General features: G+C 40.1%; 2 protein-coding genes across 2 annotated transcripts; one reads left to right on the forward strand and one right to left on the reverse strand.

The window, feature by feature from the left end:
* The first annotated feature begins 1502 nt into the window (after nucleotides 1–1502).
* On the forward strand, nucleotides 1503–16760 carry LOC124264840 (putative methyltransferase C9orf114). The gene is given in 12 exon segments (XM_046699624.1): nucleotides 1503–1587; nucleotides 2077–2107; nucleotides 2905–3048; nucleotides 4879–4967; nucleotides 5542–5612; nucleotides 6976–7115; nucleotides 8468–8574; nucleotides 8577–8600; nucleotides 11999–12068; nucleotides 13047–13248; nucleotides 13852–13999; nucleotides 14500–16760. Coding segments are annotated over 12 exon segments (1164 nt in total). The 5' UTR covers nucleotides 1503–1524; the 3' UTR covers nucleotides 14575–16760.
* Nucleotides 16761–20746: 3986 nt separating this feature from the next.
* LOC124264831 lies at nucleotides 20747–23650 on the reverse strand. The gene is made up of 2 exons (XM_046699615.1): nucleotides 23553–23650; nucleotides 20747–21853 (listed from the first exon to the last, which is right to left on the reverse strand). Exon 2 carries the CDS (start codon nucleotides 21851–21853, stop codon nucleotides 20750–20752), a length of 1104 nt encoding a protein of 367 aa, XP_046555571.1. The 5' UTR covers nucleotides 23553–23650; the 3' UTR covers nucleotides 20747–20749.
* Nucleotides 23651–24104: the final 454 nt, after the last annotated feature.

Consider the following 24104-nt stretch of genomic DNA (forward strand, 5'->3'; position numbering starts at 1 on the left):
TGGAAAAGGTTTTTAACAGGAATACGTATATGCACAATTGTAATAATACTGGAACTATAACTTGCTATCAACCTATGTCAGTTTGCTTTTTGTTTAAGCAAACACTACACCCTGTCCATCAGTACAGCTACCTTGTATGAAGTGCATAGCTGCCTTGTAAGAATTGTATGAACTTATGTGCCATAGCATGAACACGTTCTTTATTAAAGCAAACACTACACTCTGTCCATCAGTACAGCTACCTTGTATGAAGTGCATAGCTGCCTTGTAAGAATTGTATGAACTTATATGCCATTGTATGAACACGTTCTTTATTAAAGCAAACATTACACTCTGTTCATTAGTATAACTACCCGGTATAAACCGTATGAACTTGTAGGCTACTGTGCAAACAGGTAACCATATACAGTGTTGCTTTATATACTAATGTGTGAGCATGTTCTTTATTAAAATAAACACTACACTCTATCCACCAGTATAATTACCCTGCAGGAACTGTAGGAACTTGTATGCTACTGTACGAACACGTAATCATATACAACATATTGTTCTATATACTGCTGTACGAACATGTAACGTCTGGTGTACTGAATTAAAATTTGAAAAACAAAACAAGAAAACATACAATGTCGGTGTTGATTTCATTGAGTCTACGTCAAGTCTCATATGAATACTCCAAATGACGTCATGATAATGTTATCTGAGAAAGTGATCAAGTATATTCGATATTTGTATCTGATTACAACGGTGATCCTCAAGTCACGACATTGATATCATCCCTGTAGATTAACGAAGCCCAACAGAATATTATGTTCAAACATGAGTAGAGACGTTTAAGGTTATATTATTAGGGATCCATGTTGTAGGAGGTGAGGTGAGGTGAGATGTACATATTTCGTTCATATGACGCCGTGCATGCGTGTGTATGTATGGCTGCTTGTACTACCCAAGTCTTAAGCTGGTTTTATAGTGCTAGCTCACTGAGATACCATGACGCAGTTTAGCATAAATACCCCACTCAGACACATTATACCAGCCGACCAGTCCTTCTTGTACCCATTAAGGCAGGGACCAACAAGTACCATATTTTTAGGTGGGGCGCGGGCGGGGATCGAACCGGGCGGACGCTCTAACCACTACAACCACGGAGGCGGTCCCATGTTGTAGGATTCTGAAAGATAACAAGCATTCACAATAGGACAAATTCGTTATCTTTTAAAAAAATAACACGTGTCAACGGCCTCGGGAACGTGTCCCCCGCCGTGATATTTCTGGAATATTGCTGAAAGCAGCGCAAAACCATACTCAGCTGCATTTCTCGTAAAAGTGTTTATTTTTACCAAAAGATTTTAATAAAAATGAAAAGTGATCTTCTATTTGAATCATTCTAAAGTTTTTATCTATCTCCCGTTACAATCATATTTTTAATCATCGAGATTATAGTTCTGTTCCCGAGATATGCAAAAGCACAAAAGTTCGGTCCGATTGTCGAAGCACAAAGAGTTACGTCCCTTTGTAAACAGCATGGCCGATTCATCAGCTAAAGGGCATGATATGTCCGTTGAAAAATCACAGAAGCAAAAAACGGTATGAAGAATATAAATCGTTTGATTCCTTTTTCATCAGTCATATAAGAATCTTAAATCCTAGTCTGGTTGTACATTTTTGTTTGATACTTTCGAATCAGTCATTTCGTTCAGTTTTCGATCAACAACTTGCCATTCATGGTCTTTAGACTTTAGATCAATCTGTTTGTTGTTTTAGGCCAAACTCGAATATTACAGGCATTTAAGTCGGTATGTTAACAATGGAATCTTGACCGGACAAGCTGTTATGAGACACAATCCACGCCCTCGGGATACGATACCATGCAAATCAAATGACTTAACAATCGTGGTTAACATGTATTTTAAACATAATGATTATGATTTAGGGTGCTTGACCACATCACGTCTCTCTATGCTAACTTACAAACTGGTTAGCAAACCTACCTTACCCCAAATCAACAAATGTTTCCAGACAGTAAACGTAATATGCATGATGAGGTAATAATGTGACTGAATATTTGTTTTGCAGCCTCAAGAATGGAAAAAATGGAAAGAGGAAAGTAAGTATGATGTGCAAGCACTTAGTTGATTCAAGATGATTCAAGTCAGTGTTTGAAATGACCCAAAATGCCAGATAACATCAGGACCCACAGACTTCTGAACCTGCAGCACACAGATTAAATGTTATTCATTCATCTTCAGGTCCAGATTAAAAGAAAATGCAGCTTATTGTGACATTAAATCAACATTCAAACTTACTGCATGCCAAAGGGACTAGAGGTGTGAAGATACAGAAATTTCGCGATACCATATGTATCGCGATAGCTTGGAACGATGCGATACGATTTCGATGCATATCACGATATGCAGTCTTTAGTTATTTTCTTAAAAAAGCATATTTTAATAGCATGTACCAGTGTAAATTTTGACATAACTGTCAATTTCTGGTGAAAATTAACAACTTTAAGGTCAACGATACATATCACGATACGAAAAAAAGTATCGATATATTTATCATCAGATAAAGTATCACGAATATCGATACTATGATACATCGTCACAGCTCTAAAAGGGACCAATAGAAATTTGAAACTACAGGTCTGAAACAGGTTTTGGTGGAAGTACAGTTCTCAAACTAAATAATTGTGATTGAATAAACATATCATTTGATCAATGTTCTTTTTGTCATAGCAGTTAAGTGCAACTAAGTGCAAGACACGACCACATGAAGACACAAGCTAAAAAAAACAAGATAGGTGGGCAGATGCATACATGCACTGACACATCACTATAATATATTGAGTAATATATTACGTTAAACTTCATTACACCTCACCTGTTGTTGATGATGTTGCAGAGAAGGCAAGGAAGAAGAAGTGGAGGGAACAGAAGTTACTAAATATGATGGAGAAGGAGAAGAACAAAGAACGGAAGAAAGAAGAAGCAGAGGAAATGCGTCTCAAACAGGAAGTCGAGGAACAGAAAATATATGATCGGCTAGGTAGGATTTTAGCAATATTCCAGCAACATCATGGCGAGGAACACCTGAAATGGGCTTCTCACATTGTACCCATGTGGGGAATTGAACCTGGGCCTTCGGTGACAAGTGAACACTTTATCCCACTAGGCTACCCCACCGCCCCTGCAAAGTAGTGTGGACAAGGTCCAGGTATGCAAGTTGGCACTATCCCATTAGAAACAATCAGTTTGTCTTTTGGGTGAAGTAAAAGCGTAAATATCGTTATCCCCCATGTGTTTGTTAATGGTACCATTACACTAGAAAATGCTGGATTTAGATTGGTTTATTAGAGGTTTCAAATCTCAATATCCACCTCTGACTGAAACCGGTGATTTGATACTGACAATGCTGTCGAAGCAAATAGTAATATAAAAATACTCATTCATTGTTCATAGGTAATTTGAAATGATAGTAGGTGAGGTGAAATTGGGTTTAACGTCATGCTTGAGAATATTTCGCTCATATAACGACGTGCATGCGTGTGTATGTGTATGTGCGGCTGCTTGTACTAGCCCAGACTTAAGCTGGTTTTATAGTGCTAGCCCACTGAGATACCATGCCGCAGTTAAGCATGAATACCCCACTCAGACACAGTATACTGACTCCTAGCCGACCAGTCCTTGTTGTACCCATTAATGCCGAGCGCCAGGCAGGGACCAACAAGTACCATATTTTAACGTCTTTTGGTATGAAGCGGTCGGAGATCGAACCCGCAACCTTCCGCTCTCCGGGCGGATGCTCTAACCACTACACCACGGAGGCGGTCTTGAAATGATAGTAACTGCAATTTTAAGTCATAACTACTGATTCAGCATTCTGTTCCAAATTCGACCAATGAAAATCCGGGTCAAACTTTATCTTCAGTAACCCATGCTTGTCATAAGTGACGGGATTGGGTGGGCAGGCTCGCTGACGTGGTTGAGACATGTCATTGTATCGCAATTTAGTTGATCGATGCTCATGTTGTTGATCACTGGATTGTCTGGTCCCGATTTTTTACAGACTGCCTCCATATAGCTGGAATATTGCTGAGTGCGGCATAAAACTAAACTCACTCACTCACTCCTTTTCAAATTCAGTTGATCACCCTCAAGTAACAGAGAGTCAGCTCACAGATTTATCTAGAGTCTAGAAAAATGTTTCCGGGGCAGCACGTCCCATTTTCACTTAATTATGTTCCAGATCGTGTAAATGTTGTTATGACTAATGTAAATTTTATATGGAGGTGACGTCCATGCCAGTCATGACAACACAGTAATGGGGAACAAGATTTTGTGGTGTCCAGACTCAATTATCAGTGTTCACGAATAGCGTCTGACCCTCTGACAAATCCGACAGATTCGCCAAAGGTCTGATAGAAGTCTACAACCCACCAGCCCCAGTGTCTGACTCAGACTGTATATTTCACAATGACTTTGACTGAAGTTGTTATATGTGACATGTGATACTTGTTTGCTGTTTATAAATCTTATGTTTGTTAATAATTTCAATGCCAATTATAAGAAATGTTAAATCTGAAATGTGTGTTTAATTTTATTCTTTGGGTCCTGTGAATTTTCAATGGGTCAGACAGACATCTGAAGCTTACAGGACCCAATGTCCTGTTACTTTGAAACACCATTCGTGAACACTGAATTATTTACAGACCATGCCATGTAGTTGGAGTACTGCGTTAAACAACCAACAAGCAATACAAACGATAGTGTGGAAAGACAAACAAGCCAAGACATTGATGATGACAACTAAATGAATGTTATCTGATGAAAATGACAGCTGTTTTGCTTTTTGTCTTAAGTCCTTTTTTTTCTATAGGAAGAAAGTACACTGTGTCGATTGCTCTGCCTGGGTCAATCTTGGACAATGCCCAGTCTCCAGAACTCAGAACCTATCTGGCTGGACAGGTGAGCTTAGTGTACTTACTTCTTTAGCCCTTGGATACCCGTTACTAACATCTTTAGGGTTAGTTTAACGAATATAGTTAGGGTTAGGGTTAGGTAAGCGTTAGGCAACTTTCCCACGCTCATTCCCCCCAACTCCCAGAATTCCGTAGCTTCGTTTTTTCAAAGACACATATATATTTTATTTGTGATAGCTTACCTTTCATTTTCAAAATCACTGGTTAGTCTTACTGACCGGAAGTCCTCCCAAATAGTGCAATTTTTATGGTTATTTTTTATTGTGGTGCTCCCTTATTTTTCAAATTTTATGGCTCGTTCTTTCCTATGATAGAAGTGCATGTGACACTAAAGACTATGGCTGGTAGGTATCTGGTATTCTGTAACTGTATCGAAATCCATGCTTATCTTCTTCTGCTCTGTAATTGAAGTTGCTATGCAGAGTTATGTCCCTTAGATGTGTCATAATCCTATAATCAGAGTTCAGTTATGATAATGATAAAAACAGGTGGCTTTTGTTTACAGTGTATGAATGCAGTGTTGGAATCCTGAACAGTTTTTTGAGTGTTATTTGTTTCAGATTGCACGTGCGGCTGTGGTGTTTAAAACCGATGAAATCATCATTTTTGATGAAACTGGATCCACATCTTCGTGAGTATCTTTTGGAATTTGTTGTTGCCCTGCTTTGGCAGTAAAGGGGTTAAACTAGGACAGGATGGCTCGAGTCACTGTAGGGTTCGTAAGTAGGTCACGGCACTTCGCTAGACCTTAGTATTTATGGTGGCAAACAACGTTTCATACCGCTTTGAATGGTCTCATGGTTGTCAGTTGACAGTAAGGAACTGATAAGCCTTTCAGGAAAACAAATTTCTGATCTAACCATCCCCAAATTAACCAACTATTACAACTGTCAACTGCTATGGGGGCGGTGGCGCGGTAGTCTAGTGGTTAAAGCGCTATTTGCCAGTCAAGACCCTGGGTTCGAATCTCCACATGGGTACAATGAGTGAAGCCCATTTCTGGTGTCCACCACCGCAGGATATTGCTGGAATATTGCTAGAAGCCAAGCGTGGAACCAAACTCAGTCAGTCAGTCAGTCAACTGCTGTGACAGCTGAAGCACTGGTTGTACACTCTGGAGTCCGGCCCTTGTAAAGTCATATTTGCCGGTCATGCACTCTGGAACTAGAACGGGTTCTTGAATATACAGGAAATTTGGTACCAGAAGTCAAGCTGGGCCTGTCGTGCATTTCACAAGTTAGTGCACGCAAAGGGAGCCGGGAACCAGCTTAGTACCAAAAGTAGCACCTCGGGAGACTTACAGGCCCTATATTGTGTTAGAGGGGTTTTCATGTTTGACTTGGTGCTCCTATTATGTAAGGGATCGCTCATAATTAATGTCTGGTGGGGTGATGATGATTTGTTCTTGGGATGTAGTGGGGGTCCCAAATTTTGTACATATGTATGTGTGTGTGTGTGTGTGGGGTGGGGTTCCTGCAATTTTGTACATAAGGCCAGACCAATTTACTTTCTTGTTTTACGGATGTTTGTCCTCAGAAAACCTAAAGGCAGGAGGGGAAAAAATATAAAATAAAAATCGCTAGTCCAAATAACTTTCCTTTTAAATGCTAAAAGTGTTTTATTTTGGGCAATTTATGAAGTTTATATGGGGCAAAAACCAATTAACAATTTTTTTTGGGCAAGTTTACATTTTTGGCCAATAAAAACATGAGGATTTTACTTTTTGAGCGGGGAAAATTATTAATATTTTTTTTTCTTATCCTTGAAAAAATACGACCCGGTGGATCCGTTAAGCAAGAAATAAAATTGGTGTGGCCTAAAAACATGGGAGGAGGGGGTGGCATTGATTTTGTACATGACATGCATAGGGGGGGCATGCTTCTCCTAAAAAATCATCATCACCCCCCATAAATTATGGAAGGTCCCAAAATTTGCCATTATTATCTTTCATTCCTTTCACTACATTACATCCATGTTGTGTTTGTGTGTTCAAGGACGACCGAAGGCGACTTTGCAGGGATAGGGAAGAAAGGCCAGGCCAATGTCCAGATGGCCCGCATCCTGCAGTACCTAGAGTGTCCCCAGTACCTGCGCAAGTCTTTCTTCCCCCAGCACAAGGACCTGCAGTATGCTGGTGAGTTGACACGTTGGTGCTGTCATATACCTTGTGGGGGCGGTCGGGTAGCCAAGTGGCCCAATAATCTTCTATAGTGCACAGTCTCCAAACACCAAGTGTTTGCTTGCGGCGCTTAATCAGAATCTGATTCTTATTACCCCGGATAACCCAAGCTGCCTGTTAGGCGCTAGAAGGTTGTAGTCACATGACTTTATCCAACCGGGTACCCATTTTCTGCTGGGTGAACAGTGGCAATTTCGAACAAACTCACTTGCCTAAGGTGAGACCACATGTATCACATGTGCTTCTTGTGGGGCAGGACTGAAGTCCTAGAAACTCTCAGGAGTCAAGCTGCCATACACGGTCTCCAATCCAAGAACTGTCCGAGCTCGACGTTGCAACTGATTTGTGACCTGAGCTCTGTGCACAGGACCACAGGCCACCACAGACCCAGGTTTGATTGTACCCACATGGGTACAATGTGTGAAGCCGATTTTCTGGTGTCCCTTGCCATAACAGGGGTGGAAATAACCCATTGCCTGACGTCCGAGTCCAGTGTTTTTTCTATCGGGTAAGCACATTTGTATATCACGCTGTACCGGTGTCCGGTTGGCATTCCAATGTTAATTATGTTGCTTATATAAAAAAATCACCAAAAAATCGGCCGGTATAGCGGAATAATGATCAGGGCAAGTGATTTCACATGTGCCACTGTACCGGAGTACACTAGCAATTTTAAAGTTATTTCCACCCCTGCATGATATTGCTGGAATATTGCTAAAAGCGGCGTAAAAAGACACTCACTCACCCACTCACTCACTTACTTGTGGTTGAAACTTTAGGGGCCTTCTACGTTTCCACACTCTGATGTGAGTGCTAAGACAATTTTAACTCTAAGACAGTCTTAGTGCTGAGATAATTGTAGGAGTGGTGGGTAGCCTAGTGGTTAAAGCTGTTAAGTGCTAAGTCACCTTAGTGCTAAGAAAGACCGGGTTCGATTCCCCACATGGATACAACTTGTGAAGCCGATTTCTGGTGTCCCCGCACGCATGATGTTGCTGGAATATTGCTAAAAACGGCGAAAACCATACTCAGCCAGCCAGCTAAGATAATTGTAAGTCCCATTCTTTAACTTAGACAAACAAAGTGCTGAGCTGATCATAACTTTTACATTATAGACTAACACAATCGTAACTTTCATACATTAAGGTAGAGTTAAGAACGCCAAAACTTGACATTGTAGTGATGAGTAGTTCAATAAACAAAAACAAAAACACTTTGATTCGCCAGGACTTATCATTAATCTAAACAAGGTATTAGGTGTTTGAGCAAGGTCAATCGTAAGTGATATATGTTTTATTACTCTTCAGGACTGCTGAATCCCCTGGACTGTTATCACCATTTGCGTATTGATGACGTCAGCACATACCGGGAAGGTGTGGTCCTCAACAAACCAATCCGAGAAGGGAGGGGGTCGCGTTCGTCAATGTGGGGCTCTACAAGGTAATCATGTGAGTGAGTTTAGTTTTACGCCGCACTCAGCAATATTCCAGCTATATGGCGGCGGTCTGTATATAATCGAGTCTGCACCAGACAATCCAGTGATCAACAGCAAGAGCATCGATCTGCGCAATTGGGAACCAAGTGTCAACCAAGTCGGCGAGCCTGACCACCCGTTAGTCGCCTCTTACAACAAGCATGGGTTACTGAAGGCTCATTCTAACCTGGACCTTCACGGGTCAGGTAATCATGTTCTGTGTTCTGATTGGCAGACATCTTCTGAAGAAGTCTGCCATTTTAGTGTCGTGATTATTATACTTTAAAGTAAGTTTTTTTATTGTCGCACTGAGCAATATGGCTGCGGCCTGTAAATAACTGGACCAAACAATCCAGTGATTAACAGCATGAGCATCGATCGACACAACTGGGATGCAATGACAACCATGTGAGTCTGACCACCAGATCCCTTTAGTCGCCTTATATGACAAGCATGGGTTGCTGTAGACCAATTCAGATCCGGATCTTCACTGGTACTTGGACATAATTCAGCCAGCATGAGGAAGTGAATTATATTGTGAAGGTTGAGGGGTGTTTGGACGATGTGAATCAGTGCAGAGGATCTTTCAACACTTTTTCTGTTGCATGTCACTGTGTTCTGGTGTCTGTCCCAGTTTTCATAATTTACTGGGCAAACACAGATAGCGCGAACCATTCCTAATTGAAGCTGTCAAATTGCTGTCCTTTTCTTCAGTGCTGAAGATTATATACAAAAGGTGCTTTTCAAATGAATAATATCTTTCCCAGCTCCAGGCCAAATACTACTGAGGCAGGTGGTGAGGCTCACTGACTGGGTTTAATGCATGTCATCGTTATCCCAATTGTGTAGATCGATGCTCATGATGTTGATCACTGGACTGGCTGGTCAAGACTCTATTTTTCACAACCCGCGACCATATTATATGCAGATTGGCACCATGTAGCTGGAAATGTTGCTGATTGCGGCGTTAAAGAACAAACAAACAAAACATGATATTACTTTGAAGAATTTTTACGTTAGTTTTTGTTTTTGGCACTGACAGCCTAATGCTCTGAGGCCTCCTCCTGTACATTCGTGACGACTCACCCCTTTCCATAACCTCCAAGAAGACTCGTCCCCCTATCGATGCTTGTTATGTGCGAAAATATGACAAACCAATCAACTCGCGTAATAGTTGCGGTGCTTTGATAAAAATATTCCCGACTCCTTAAATCGTTTATGGCATTATGTTATTGTTTAAAAAATCAAGAAAATTTTATATCATCATATTGAAAGTACAAAGATCGTAGCTAACAGGATTTTGCTGCCTATTATGAAGTTTTTAATAAGAATCATGCGTTTGACAGTGAGAGATTCAAATAGCCGCATGTGCGTTTGTTGACATAACAGCCCTCATCGGTCCAACTGAGCGTATTTCTGACGATCTTGCATGCTTGTTATGGAGATTGTATGTGCGCTTCGAACACTTTTAGGAAATGTAATTATAATCGCTACCAGTTTCACAACAATAATAATAACGTATTTGTATGTAACTAATCAACCTTAATCTTTAACATTGGGCTTATATTTAACAGCACTGGGAATATTTTAGTCTGACTGTGTTTTTTGGTAATTCATATTTTTTTCAGCGAATTCATTTAAAATTCCACCAGGTGTGTGACAGCAAGGTTACAAGAATGTTCAGTTTGAGAAATATTTTAAAGTCATTTTTGAGTATTTGCTCTGGGATTTAATGTAGCTGAAAAATATTATTTTATTTGTATATTCAATAAAACAATTCCCATTTGTGATTATTAAACCCTGTTTAGAAAATTAACATAATTGCATTAGAAATATGTTTTTCTCCTTCTTTTATTTGTATCCAAGAGGTTTAATTCTTTAAAATAAATAGTAAAAAAAAAACCAAAACAACAACCTAGCAATACAATGTACATGTGCTTCGGTGATATTCAGAAACTTTGGAATCAAACAGGGATAGAGTTATCGTTCTTGTTAAAAGTAGTTCTGATGTTCATGCGCCAATATGAAATCCTCCCAGAGGGGCACGAGTCGCTTTTCGGCTTGTCACGAATGGAATTCGGGCTTAATCTGTAAGAGTTGTCTCTTTTTGATAACCAAAAATAAGAGTTGTCTCCTTTGACCGTATTTCTAAGGATTTGTAACACGTTGAGATTAGTCTTTGAATGCCACAAGTCGCCTCTATTCGCTCGCAGTCTCTTTCAGTGATTGTACCAAGACAAATTGCCTTTTGCTCGCAAGAAAATCTTTCGCAGTATGTCACCGACCGTATAAGCAGGCTTATTCGCATATGTGGTGTTTAATGCAGTGGTCTATATCAAGTGTGTAAGAGTTGTCTCCCTTTGACAATGTTTTTGTCTTTTAGAGATTGACCATTGCAAACAAGAAAACTGATTGTAAATTTACTCAGACCCTGCATCTGAACCTGTTGCTATGTGGTGTTTAGCCCACGGTACTGGATGAAATTATTCACTTAAATGATGTTTTACCTTCCAGGGCCCGTAGCACAACAACAGCCATTAACTCCCATTGTTAAACATAGACGTACCTGACTGCCGTAGCGTTACGATCGCTTTGAGGAACGGGCCCCAGCTTTGTTATGTGATTGAAATGTTTTTGTGCATGTTTGTGCTGTACATGAATTAGTGCATTGTTTTATGAAATGACTACTTTGTTATTTAAAACTCTTTGGGGGTAAAATATTGTTGATCAAACTGTACTTTACATTAAATATATCCACACCATCCAAGTTTTGTTTAGGAGATAAACAGACTGTGTGGAAAAATCAGAGGTATATAACGAAATTATAATAGCTTTAAATTTAATGCCTCCTGTAATGCCTAGTAGAATGGTCAGGGAACTGAGGACATTGACCCACATAGCATTCGGACGTTGGCCCAACGTTGGCAATGTTGGCAAAACCATTGCCAACGTTGGGTCAACGTCTGACTGCTATCAGGGGAACAGCTGTTGGGGCAAAACCATTCAGACAATTTGTCTGATGTCACTGAATACCAAGGAAGCTGCTCCAAATGTTGAATTCAGCCCTTAAGGCATGGAAGGGGCAGTGGGGTAGCCCAGTGGTTAAAAGTGTTGGCTTGTCATGCTGAAGGCCTGGGTTCAATTCCCCACATTGGTGCAATGTGTGAAGCCCATTTTTGGTGTCCCCCACCGTGATGTTATTGGAATATTGCTATAAGCGGCATAAAAACAAACTCACTCGCTCACTAAGACATGCATTGTTCTGTTTGCTGCAACCCATAGCAAAATATTGTCTACTCCGTGTAGTGTGATGCAATAATTAGTTTTAGTTTGTATGTTATAATATGTTCTGTGATGTTTTCAGGAGGTGCAGATTGATAGACAGCTGAAGCCTGGAGTCCGAGTCACGGTCAAGTTGGCACCACAAGAAGAAGGTAGGCCTGATTCTGTTCCTCTCCAGTCTGTTGTTGCATATTGGGGCAGCTTTACTCACTCGGACACTCTCCGCTATGATCACTCGCCTTTGTCGTTCTTTAGAAGAAGTACATAAGTGGCACAGAAGTCCACTCCAGAGCTCCAGATAAGATTTAGCTCATGTGGGTACTGTACCCACTGTATTTTTTTGGAGTGGGTATTATAAATGTTGAGTGGGTATTTCATTTTCCGTTACCCACTGCTTCCAAATATGTGCGTATTTCAGTCATTTTACTCACCTAAGTATTATGTCATTGAGTAAGTTTACTAAGCAGGTATGTTCTGCCTTATGTCATACCTAATCAAAACCAACTTAAATATATTGGAAATGATTTCATGAAAAATCACTCATCCTATACTGACAGTACAACAACAGTCCTATACTAACAGTACAACTTGATAGCAATCGATGTCTTTTTCATTATGCAAGCGATTTTTAGAAATATATTCGGTACGCATTTGTTTTAAACTGTTTGCGTATCTAACATTTTAAATGCGTAATTGGTAAGCAACAATTATTTTTCAATGCGTAATTTGAAATTTTATATGCCTATTTTACCCGGATACGCAGCTTATCTGGGCCTCTGCACTCAACATCCATTTGAACAAACACGCCTTATTCACTATCTTTTGTCCTCCAGACTGTTACACTGAGGGGAAGGCATGACCCAGGCTACACACTCACTCACTCACTCACTTTATATGCTCACCCAAACAAAAAAAAACATATACACACTCACACAAACCCACCCACCATCCATTCAATCGGGTGGTGGGGTAGCCTAGTTTTAAAGCGTTCGCTCATCACGCCAAAGACCCGAGTTCGATACGCACAGAGGTACTTTGTTGGAAGCCCACTTCTGATGTCCCCTGCCATGATATTGCTGGAATATTGACAAAAGAGGTGTAAAACTCACTCACTCATCTTTTATCTCCAGACAGGAAACACGTGAGGGGAACCGTGGTGTCCCCCAGTAGTCCACGGACCGAGGCCGGCCTGTACTGGGGCTACAGCGTCCGTCTGGCCGCCAGTCTCGGCGCAGTCTTCACCGAGTGCCCCTACAAACAGGGCTACGATGTCACCATCGGCACATCAGAGAGAGGGGGCGACGTCGACGATTTCACACTTGACAAGTTTTCGTGAGTAACAGTTGAGGACATCTGTGAAATGTTTTTTTGGGAATGCGGGTGGACTGCTCCGGAATGAAAGTACTTTTGATTAGTTTGCTTTCACTCACTTATTCACTTGATCTTACAACTGGGCCTCATTCCGTAAAGCAATCTTACTGTTAAGGTAACCAGAACTGCCATACATTAACATTGGCTTAAAAGCACGAATTATCCCTTTTCAGAATGGGGAGCTGATTTTAGAATAGGGGCCCTGATGTGCAGGAAAACACTGAAAGTAATGAGATATTCTTCAGGCAAAAATGTAATAATTATCATATTTTCATCACCCCCATCATCCTTCCAAAACAGCCCACTTCATATGTTGTTCAGAAATACCTTTGTAAGGAATGTGATTTATGGATTCATGTTCTTGGTGCAGATAGATACCCATCAACTTTTTATATGAAATAAAACACATAAAAGTACCACATTTTTAAACAAATTGGCGAAAAATGAAGTAATTAAAGTATTGTTACCTCAGCTTCTTGTCATCATCAGGGAACGAACACCCAGGGAGTACACTTGAGATGCTATTGATTCTGCTGTGCATAAGCCTGTGTGTGTTTGTTACAGCCATGCTCTGGTGGTGTTTGGTGGAGTCCATGGTCTAGAGGCGAGTCTGGATGCTGACGAAGGGCTGAACGTGGACGACCCAAGCTTCCTCTTCCAACACTACCTCAACACCTGCCCTGACCAAGGAAGCCGCACCATTCGGACAGAGGTCAGGCCCTTGACCTGATAATGTCTATTATGTGCTGATCGCACAGATTTATACAGGCATAGATAGATTATAGGTTCGGGATATAGTTGTTAGTTCAGCAGTCCCATGTTATAGTCCGTTTGGCACAAGAGAGGGTCGATGAATTGCAATCTAATTCGAAAACTAATAAACATATAATACCCATTGATACACTGATCATAATCAAAACATCAAACCAACTCTGTGAGTTTTTTGCAGAATTTATGTCCAAAAAATAAAACATTTAAAAAACTATCATTAAAATTTTGACACAGTTCACTATTTATTACGAGGAAGGAGTGCAAAGAGAGGAACAGTCAGTTTCTGAGTGTCAGGAATACCACAAGAACAACCTTATGCTACACATTCATCGACATCATCACAGAAATACAAGAAAACAATTCATCCGGATTGAATTTATTTTTTCATGTTTACTCTGTCTACAATTTATGCAAATGTGCAACATCTTGTTTTGTTTGCAGGAAGCGGTCCTCATCACGATGTCCAGTCTTCGTCCCAAGTTCGTCGAGGCAGATATGAGAGGGAAACTTTCATGACAATGATGAAGTGTCACATTAATCATCATCATCATTGTTTAGTCATTGACAACACCATCCATTCATGCACTACTTATGGGTAGTACTGTACAATGTGAGAACCCCGTTTATGGTGAACCCGACAATGCATGAATATTGCTAAAAGCGGCGTAAAACTAAACTCACTCACTCTATCATTCAGTACTTTTTGTACATTTTAAAGCATAGCCAAAAGACAGCACTAGAAGTGTCCTCAAGTTGGATTACTCCCATGAGAGAGCTAAAGCCTGTTTAAATTTGTGGTAAGAGAGATTGTGACGTCACTTCTGAGCCAAACCAATGTTTGTGAAAGGGTCGAGGATCTATATCCGGAGTGAATATGAAGGATCAATGGATGAGGCTGCAACACTGGATTTCAACGCTTTTATGATGAAAGACAAGGTCTGAAGAATTCATGGTTGAAAAACTACTGTACTTTTTGTACCAACATTACAGTTTTACGATAGTCATGAAATCAGTAGCCTCAAATTTCTGTCAGAAGATGTAGGGACAGTTCATTTACCATCCAGGGGTGTCAGGGTGGTTTGAAGATAGGACTATATCATATTTTGCCCCCTCTAATTTTGGTAACATTTTGTTATGACCCCACCCCTTCCAAATAATGTATAACAAATGGTTATTCCATGTTTAGATTTATTTTTAGCAAAAGTAATTTTGCTCTCAGTGTCATTTTTTCAATCAACCCCTCCCTTGATCAAATATAAGTGCATCTTTTTAATTGCAACAGCCATTCATAAGGGTCTTGATTCGATAAACTGTAAAGTTGTACATAACTGCCAAGAAATTCATCATTTTATTGTGTACATTAAAGAAATATCATCATATATTGTAGTTCAGCCAGCTAAACGTCGTGTTCCAACCAAGGTATACACCAACGTGGGGCACTGTATACCTTAGTAGGAACACGTTTAGCTGGCTGAACTACATATATTGTAGACCATTACATAATTATAATGTGTTTTTGCATCATGTCCATTTGTTTTGTACAGCTAATTTGTCTGTAGACTGATTAATTGGTGAGTAGAAATATTTCCAGTAGTTATTAGTGGAGCAACTGTTATATGTATATGATACATACTGATCTGTAGGGCAGTTGGGTAGCCTAGTGGTAAAAGCATTTACTTGCCATACCAATTCCCAACATGGGTACAATGTGGGAAGCAGCTGTGTCCCTGTTTTGATATTGCTGGAATATTGCTAAAAGTGGCGATAAACTGTACGACACTCACACTGCTGATATTTCATCAGCTTTGATTATGTCACCATTGTCAACCAAAATCAAAATAGTGCCTCAGTTTTTAACAAGTAGTTTTCAATTACAGTCGAGCACTGGTGTCTTGATATTCATGGGACCAAGAAAAAATATCGAGTTATCCAAACTTAGAGACATCCGACCAGGGCATATCGTCACATATCCCTATAAATGAAAACAAAGTGCTTCTCAGATATCCGAAATATCAAGACACCCGTATTGAGTTAAAAGAGCTAGAATAATGATAAATTATGAAGGATTTTACCGGACCGAGATGTTCTATCAAGACAACAGGGATATCGAGTTATCAGAGTTTGACACAACTGTGCACAACGGTGCTCGAGTGTAGTTCTTTACTGCCATGCATGTCTTTATTGTAGATTTACAGAGTCTTTAATGACAATTTTGATTTGTAGCTCAAAATGTTTTTTAACACCTTACTTGAAGAATTTTATGACCTTGTGTGGATTAGTCACTTCATACAAGGAAAAAAAGGTTGTTACTGTTTAGGTGTTTCAGAGGTCAAAGATTAAACTTATTATATGAGAAATAACACTTGCATTTTGTTCAGTTTTAAGTTTTATCAGTTGTGTTTTTATGATGGATTTGGTCAGTTCAGCAAGTCAGAGAATTGATAAAATTTAAAACTGTTAACCAGAGCATTTTCAAGAGCAAATTTGCTGAGCCAGCATGTTTATCAGATATTACCTGTTTTAGTGTTACCCGATTGTTGCATTGTACATGTAGCATCCTAAAGCCCTAATGTTATCATGATAATGTAGTGGACTTTTGCAACAAACCACATCAATTTCAAATACTGTATCTGATGAATGATCTGACCCTAGAAATATATAAATGAAATAATGAAATGTGGGGTTTTGCTCTAGTTTCTTAACACATTTGTTTTGTTGTTTTTTTGTTTTAAAGTATTGTGTACAGGGTCCTGGTTGCTGCTCAAACAATCCACCAAGGACACGATACCCGTGCTCCTGTATTGATAACACCTCCTGCCTATTGTTTTGTTTGTTGGTTCTCCGGAGACCCATCAGTAGCCATGGTGACAACTGTTCGAGGCTTTTGGAAAAGGAAGGGTCATTAATGATCTTGTAATTCACTTTCAGTAACCTAAAAATGTTTTGGAAACAGGTCTCCAAATGTGTTATCTGTAATGTTGTTTTACTTTAACTTTCATTATACCTGGTCACCTGTAGAATGTCCAGTGTATAAATGTCTAGTGGTCAGGCTGCTGACTTGGTTGACACATGTCAGCATATCCCAATTGCGTAAATTGATGCTCATGATGTTGATCACCAGATTGTCTGGTCCAGGCTCGATCATTTACAGACAGCCACCATGTAGCTGTAATATTGCTGACTTACACATCAAACAAACTCAAATAATTACAAATTTGTAACTGTCACAGTGTGCATTATTCACTCACTACGAGAGATTTCACAAATAGTGAAAACAGCATATATAGTATGACCAGAAATTATTGAGAATTTTAGGAATATGTTTAATTGGATTTCTAGTATAAACAACCTTGACTAGAGTGCTTAGTTTCATGCAAGAGAGACAACTCCATTAATCCTTTTTCATTAGTTTGTGAAGAGTTATCCCCCTTTGTTTACTTGCTAGCAGAGGCCATTTTCAGTGATCCTCAGTATGGGTGATTTAGAGAAGAGGAAGTTGATTTAGAGTATTATAACAAGGACATCAGATCAGCTAAAGTGATTTCAAGTAGAACAGGCATCCCTTTGTCCACTGTTTATCGTGTTTTGAAAAATTTTGCAAATGGATATGGCATTAAGCACCAGGGAGGCGCAGGTAGGCCCAGAAAATTGATTGTCGGTGACATGAGGCGGCTTGGTATTCTTGTTTCTAAAAACAAACGAAGGAGTTTAGAAAACTTAAGGCTGGATATGATTGATAGAGGAACTGTGGCTGTCTATAAGGAGACAATTGGAACTGAGCTGCATGCAACTCGTTGGCAGAAAAGTCCAGGAATTCCATCACCGATCATGAAACCTTAACAAAAGGAGCAAAGGTTGAACTGGTGCTTACAGCATAGACATTTTAACTGGGACAATGTGATTTTCTGAGTTGAAAGTTCTGTATGGCCGTTTCCTAATCAGGCCTACCATACAAACGGTGACCATATCATCAAAACTGAACTCATATACACCAAAACAGAACAAAAATTACCAAAACTGCAACAATATCCTCTAAAACCGAAACAATACATCTGTAATGGAAGACTAATCGTTTGAAATGTAGAAATGATCACTTAGATATGCAATTCAAGGAAAATGAACAAAGTGTTTGTAAACTTTTAAATCACTAAAATATAGTAATGTTGAATGTGACGCTATGAACACTTTATTTACAAAACTGAAGAGAAACTGTAGCACGGCATGTTGACAAGAAATCCAATTCCGTCGAACGAGGGACCACATTGTGTAGAATTGCAAGCCTGACACTGAGATGTATGGACATAGGTTTGAAGCTTACTACAATAGGGGGTTTATGCACTACATCCCGATATCAAATTTTCAAGATTAGACTCATAGTGACGAAAAACAATTAGCTATGAATACATCCCTTTGATTTGCCAGGACACTGATCAAACCCCAGATGGGTGAAGATGATTCTTTGTTTCTCAGAACTAAAAGATGGAAGTGAAAAGTCTTGCATGATAAGCTCACCTCAAGATGGAGGGCAGTAAAGAAAGCACAACACACTCCCTGACAGTTGGTACAATCATGTTTTATTATCTTGCACTGACCTTGACATCTGGAGCCATCTGGTGGCGACCCAGAACCAACATATACAATATGTACAAAACAAACTGTATACATACCGTGTTCACTTTATAGTAGGGTAACAGACGTTTGGATTCACCTCCACTTAAGGGCATTTTAGCATCATCTGCATTTCTTGAAGAACACACCTTTATACCTCAAAATTGTTGAAAAATACATGTACACAAAGTCGTGTCAGAATTTTGAATTTGTGGCATTCGTAACTACTCGCCTCTTTCCGTGACCTACAAGAAGACTCGTACCCCTATCGTACGCCATTTTTGCCAAGAATCGTGGCAAACCAATCAAATCGCGCGTAGTAAAACGCATTTCGAAGCATGAAAATGGCGGTACCGTCGAAGTTTGAAACTTCGCTAAACTATGCAAAGCACAATTTAAACATAAACTTTGAGCTAAAGGACCAGAAAGTTAAAACACTGAAACATACTTACAAAGGGAATGACTGTATTGCTGTTTTGCCCACGGGATATAGGATATTCAAGGAGCCATGTTTTGAAATTCAGAGTTATCTTTCCTTGGTAATAGTGCTAGACTATTTTCCTCTCCACGCCCGTTTGCGCTTAGACAGGGCCCAGTCGTAAACATGGCAACGAGAGGCTTGCCGGAATGACACGAGTAGTTACGAATGGAATTTGTGGATGCCTTCCGGTTTCTAGAGCCTTCAAAAAGTATCGATATTAACACTCTCAGCTTAACTGTTTGGAAACATCATTATTTCATTAGTTCAGAAAAGAAAATTTTACTTCCTCAGAAAACACTTTTGTCTCTGTTGGACATGATGAAATAAGAACCAAACAAGTGCCTCTTCAGGCGAAAATCTTGATAAAATACATATTCAAAGAATACAAAGAGTTTTTTTTTGTAAAACATTGGCAACGTTTGTGCATTATGATAAACTAAGCTATTTCTAAAAACAAAGGAATGAAATGACAAATTAACAAAACGTGACTGACTTGTGACTGATAATACAAGAAAATCATCATACATGAAAATATACAGATCTCCAGGACAGTCTGACAGCTGACCACTTGGACACAAACCATTGTCAGACAGAAATACACAGCTGGTGAAGTCGGTAACATCACATTCAACCTACAGATAAGCAATGTGGGTCAAACATCTCACATAAACAATAGTTCCCAGTGTTACATAAGGCATACATCTATAAGGGGTACACCCCACAGGCGGACTTGTGGAAGGGGATAGCCTGTAAACAGACAAACTTTTAATGTGATCAGAAACAAACTAGGACAAACACATTTATGTTTATAACCTCGAATACACAGTCCAGGAACTGTTCGCTATCAAACTGGAAGATACAAAGTTTTTTGGAGACAAAAAAAAATAACCTCTAGAACAATAACAGAAATTTGACTTCACGAAAATACAAAAGAAAAATAACATCGATGAGTAGACAAAACCAACCTGCAACTGCCAAAACAATGTGGGCGTTCAAAACACCTCCCCCAAGTCCTGATTTTGTCCATCACTGTCACCTCAGCATCCAGTGTTTCACAAAGTGTCAGATTTCAGAAATAAATGCTTTGAGTTTCACTCTTGATCAACTTCAGAAGAGGTAACAATGACCTATAGAGATGAGAGATGTTCTATTTTACACAGAAATATTTACAAGAAATGTACATATTAACAAATTCAACAATGTTTAAAATGTATTGTCATAAACTAACCACTGATTCATTCGCATGTAACAACGTAGCAAGTGTTTAAGTAAACCAACTAGACTATCACAGTTTCTTCCAATGTTCACATCCTGTGAATCTACAATGGATAAATACATCAACCGGAATGTCTTGGTATATCATCTCCTCATTAAATTATTTTTAATAAATAAATATCTCGGCCTGTTTGAAGCACACAAATTAAAACATGATATTTAGAAACCTATTGGTAAAGAAAGAATGCCAAATAATATCTTTGTTTTTTTCACACTTCCATGCCATTTTGAGTCTGATTTAAAGAATATTCTTGGACAAGGACAAGGGTTCAAATGAACATCTATTTTTAATGAGTACATGGCAGTGTTTAGGTGTTTATTCTTTCTTTAAGCCTCATAGGTGACCCTGTAGACCATCACGCTGCCCGTGCTGACCGACACAGCCAACCGTCGGCCGTGGACAGTCTTCTGGAAGGAGATCCCCACACCATCCCCGAGACTTGACCCGTCAGGCATCACGCCGCCCATGCTCACATCAAGGCTGTTCACCCATCCGATTCCTTCGTTCTTCAGTCCGCAGAAAAATACATTTCCATTGCCATCCACAGTGACCCCTCTGAGCCGAAGTGTCGGATCAGCCACAGGTATTCTCTCTACCTCTACCTGTTGTTGGTCTGCATGTATACGGAACAAACAGTTCCGTCGCGTGTCGGACACTACCACTGAGCTTGGGGACTCGGTCGCCATGTTATAAGGGTTCTCAAACCTGTTTCCTAATGATGTAATGTAACAGCAATTATTGTAGCCTAAAATGTCCACGGTATCTGTTGTCCCGGCCAGGATTTGTTTGATCTCCGATAGATGCGCGATGCCGAAATATCTCCTGTTGGTCGGATGCATTACTGTCGAAAACTTCACTTTACGTTCCTGTAACTTCACAGTGATCGTGGCGATCTTTCTCAAAGACGGCAGCGTGACAAGGACCGTGTCGTCGTCCTTACGGCAAATTCCGTGTATCCGACCAGCGTCTGTGCCGATTTTATCGAAGTAATGATCCCCTAGAAAAGTTCCTTTTTGGCTGAAAGCCTTCAGACAGCAATTGGCCCAATCCGCGGCCAATATGACACCTGATTTCAGTATCAACACCGACCTGATCTCTGGAGGCACCTCGTCACCCTCATCACCCTGATCAACAGCAGAGGAAAACTCTTTTAGGAGGGAAAATCTGGGTATATCACCGTCACGTGGAACGTTGTCATCCACCTCCATTCCGGACATCTCAAGGTCAACGCTCGACCCTTCCTCGGGGATGTGGACGATGTTCCTGGCGTCATGAGACGTACACGTCACAGAATGCGTGAACTCACAGTCCACACACATGGCCATGTCACAGTCGTGACACCTGCACGTGGCTAGCACGTGTTTCGGTCGCTGTTCGCACACCTGACAGTGGGATGTGTTTGCTGCTGGTAAGGCAATGTTTGTCGCCATCTGAAACATCAAATCACGAGGTCACTTACAGTGGGTGAGTGAGTCAGTTTGGTTTTACGCCGCTTTTAGCAATATTCAAGCAATAATCACGGTGGGGGACACCAGAGGTCACTTAAATCTACGTCTCAGGTTGCGACATTGTCTTGAGAACAGACATGCCTTTAAGAAAGTGAATTACATTTGGGACGGCGCTTATGGGGGAAACCGCGGTAGCTGAGGGAGTAGATCAATGGCTCTGTGTACTGGTGATTTGGCCTCTCACTTGACTGTGTGGGTTCGAAAACCGGATGGGACCCAAAAAGCACTAGAATCTACACACTTAACAAGTGTAATCCCAAACATACAACACTCGTTACATTGTCTTGTGAAGATGCAAACCTGGATGGGTGTAGTTTAATTTATACACACGTTGAATATACTCTATCTAAACACATATCAATATATATATATAACACATATTTAAATACAAAGCAGCCACTGTTGGTCGATTGTTCTTACTTTTTCCTTATTTCTACAACTTTCGAAATCAGTTCAAATTATCAAATCATAAGCGTTGAAACAAAAATGAACTTTACAAAATCTGACACTCTTGTAGAGTTGCTTTATTTGATGTTCAGATTGTACCCAGATCATGTCGAATTTGGAGTAAAACAAATTGTGCATTACTAATTAAGCCAGAGATTATATAAATGTGAACAATAGTTATTGTTACTTAATCGGCCAGATAACCAGAGTAAAGTGTTGAAGATATTTCTTCCACGTAGATTATAATATCATATGCGTAAATGAAATTATATTGTATGGATGAAAGTATCATTGTGGTTATCACCTACGAAGATGTAAGTATCATCTCCGAGAACAATGTATCATCTACATGCCAACAAAAAAAGAATCAAGCGTACTTCTTTGTGATCAGCTGCGCAGGCCGAAAGGTCAACCTCATTTCTACTTTCATTTTCGCGGTAAAACCACATCGTATTAAAATGAAACTAAATATTCTCAAATGGTTTACATTATAGTTTTAAGGAGATTCACGAGTATATTCCAAGAGTGTTGGTCTATATCTCCAAGTAAAAGACTTTCACTGTACAAGTCGGTAGCCAAGCTGAGCAAGTCAGTATAACGATATACAACCCGCTGATACAGGTGCCGTCTGGACTGGTTAGATGGATGTACAGGCCAGTGGTCATACATAGCTAATTTGTTATTGTAAACGACACGTTTTGTATTTAAATACAGGTTGTATTACACGTTAACACTGTCATCATGGGTTGACAACGACATTAGAACCTATGTCGAAACCACAGGCCCCCACTGCGGGTCAGAAAATCGATAAACTAAGCCCTGGTTTACTATCCAGCCCTCCTACTATATAACATGTTATATAGTACGGGGGTTGGATAGTAAACCAAGTAGGGGCTGGATAGTAAACCAGGGCTTAGTTTATCGATTTTCTGACCCGCAGTGAGAATAAGGAATAGGGGACACCTATCCTAGACCCTAGGTTAGGATATCCTGTGGTCGAAACGTCGCCTATACAGAATAAAGAAGTTGAAAAATTGTCCTCATTCCTGATCATGAGTTTCGTTAGAACGTGTGACAAAGGTGGGTAGACCTCAGACTGGATGCAGCCGATATTTCCCTGGCGCTTGCTGGGAGATATTTAGGTAGTAATCACACAACGGTTCAAGAGACCAACCTTTAAAAATCACAAACAGCGTCCACAAAGTAACAGCGTTCAATCGAAAGTCCTTCGAAGATGGCGATAAAACCTCAGTAGGCTTCGAAGGAAGAGCCCAAAATCTAATGCGTTGTCATTTATGTATAAATAGAAGGGGCGTAACTGTTGTTGGAGTAAATGTCAAAGTGAAACGAGTGTCTGCCCAACGTGTGGATGCTGTTGGGATTTCCTAACTTCTGTTTCCATCTCCACACAACAAAGAAAGGCTCGCTGATTGAGCGTGCGGCGTAGGGAGTTTCCTGCAGTACATCTTGATTTGGAATAGCTAGTGAGTGAGTTTAATTTTACGCCGCACTCAGCAATATTCCAGCTATATGGCGGCGGTTTGTAAATAATCGATTCTGGACAAGACAACCCAGTGATCAACAGCGTGAGCATCGATCTGCGCAACTGGGAACCGATGACATGTGTCAACCAAGTCAGTGAGCCTGACCACCCGATAACGTTAGTCGCCTCTTACAACAAGCATGGGTTACTGAAGCTTAAGGTAATTTCTGGGCCGATCCTTGA

This window comes from Haliotis rubra, unplaced genomic scaffold (assembly GCF_003918875.1).
Source record: "Haliotis rubra isolate DU_JTF1 unplaced genomic scaffold, ASM391887v1 Scf947, whole genome shotgun sequence".
Taxonomy (NCBI): Eukaryota; Metazoa; Mollusca; class Gastropoda; order Lepetellida; family Haliotidae; genus Haliotis; species Haliotis rubra.

Coding starts and splice junctions, on each gene's coding strand:
- LOC124264831 (XM_046699615.1), bottom strand. CDS start 21,853: ATGGCGACAAACATTGCCTTACCAGCAGCAAACACATCCCACTGTCAG.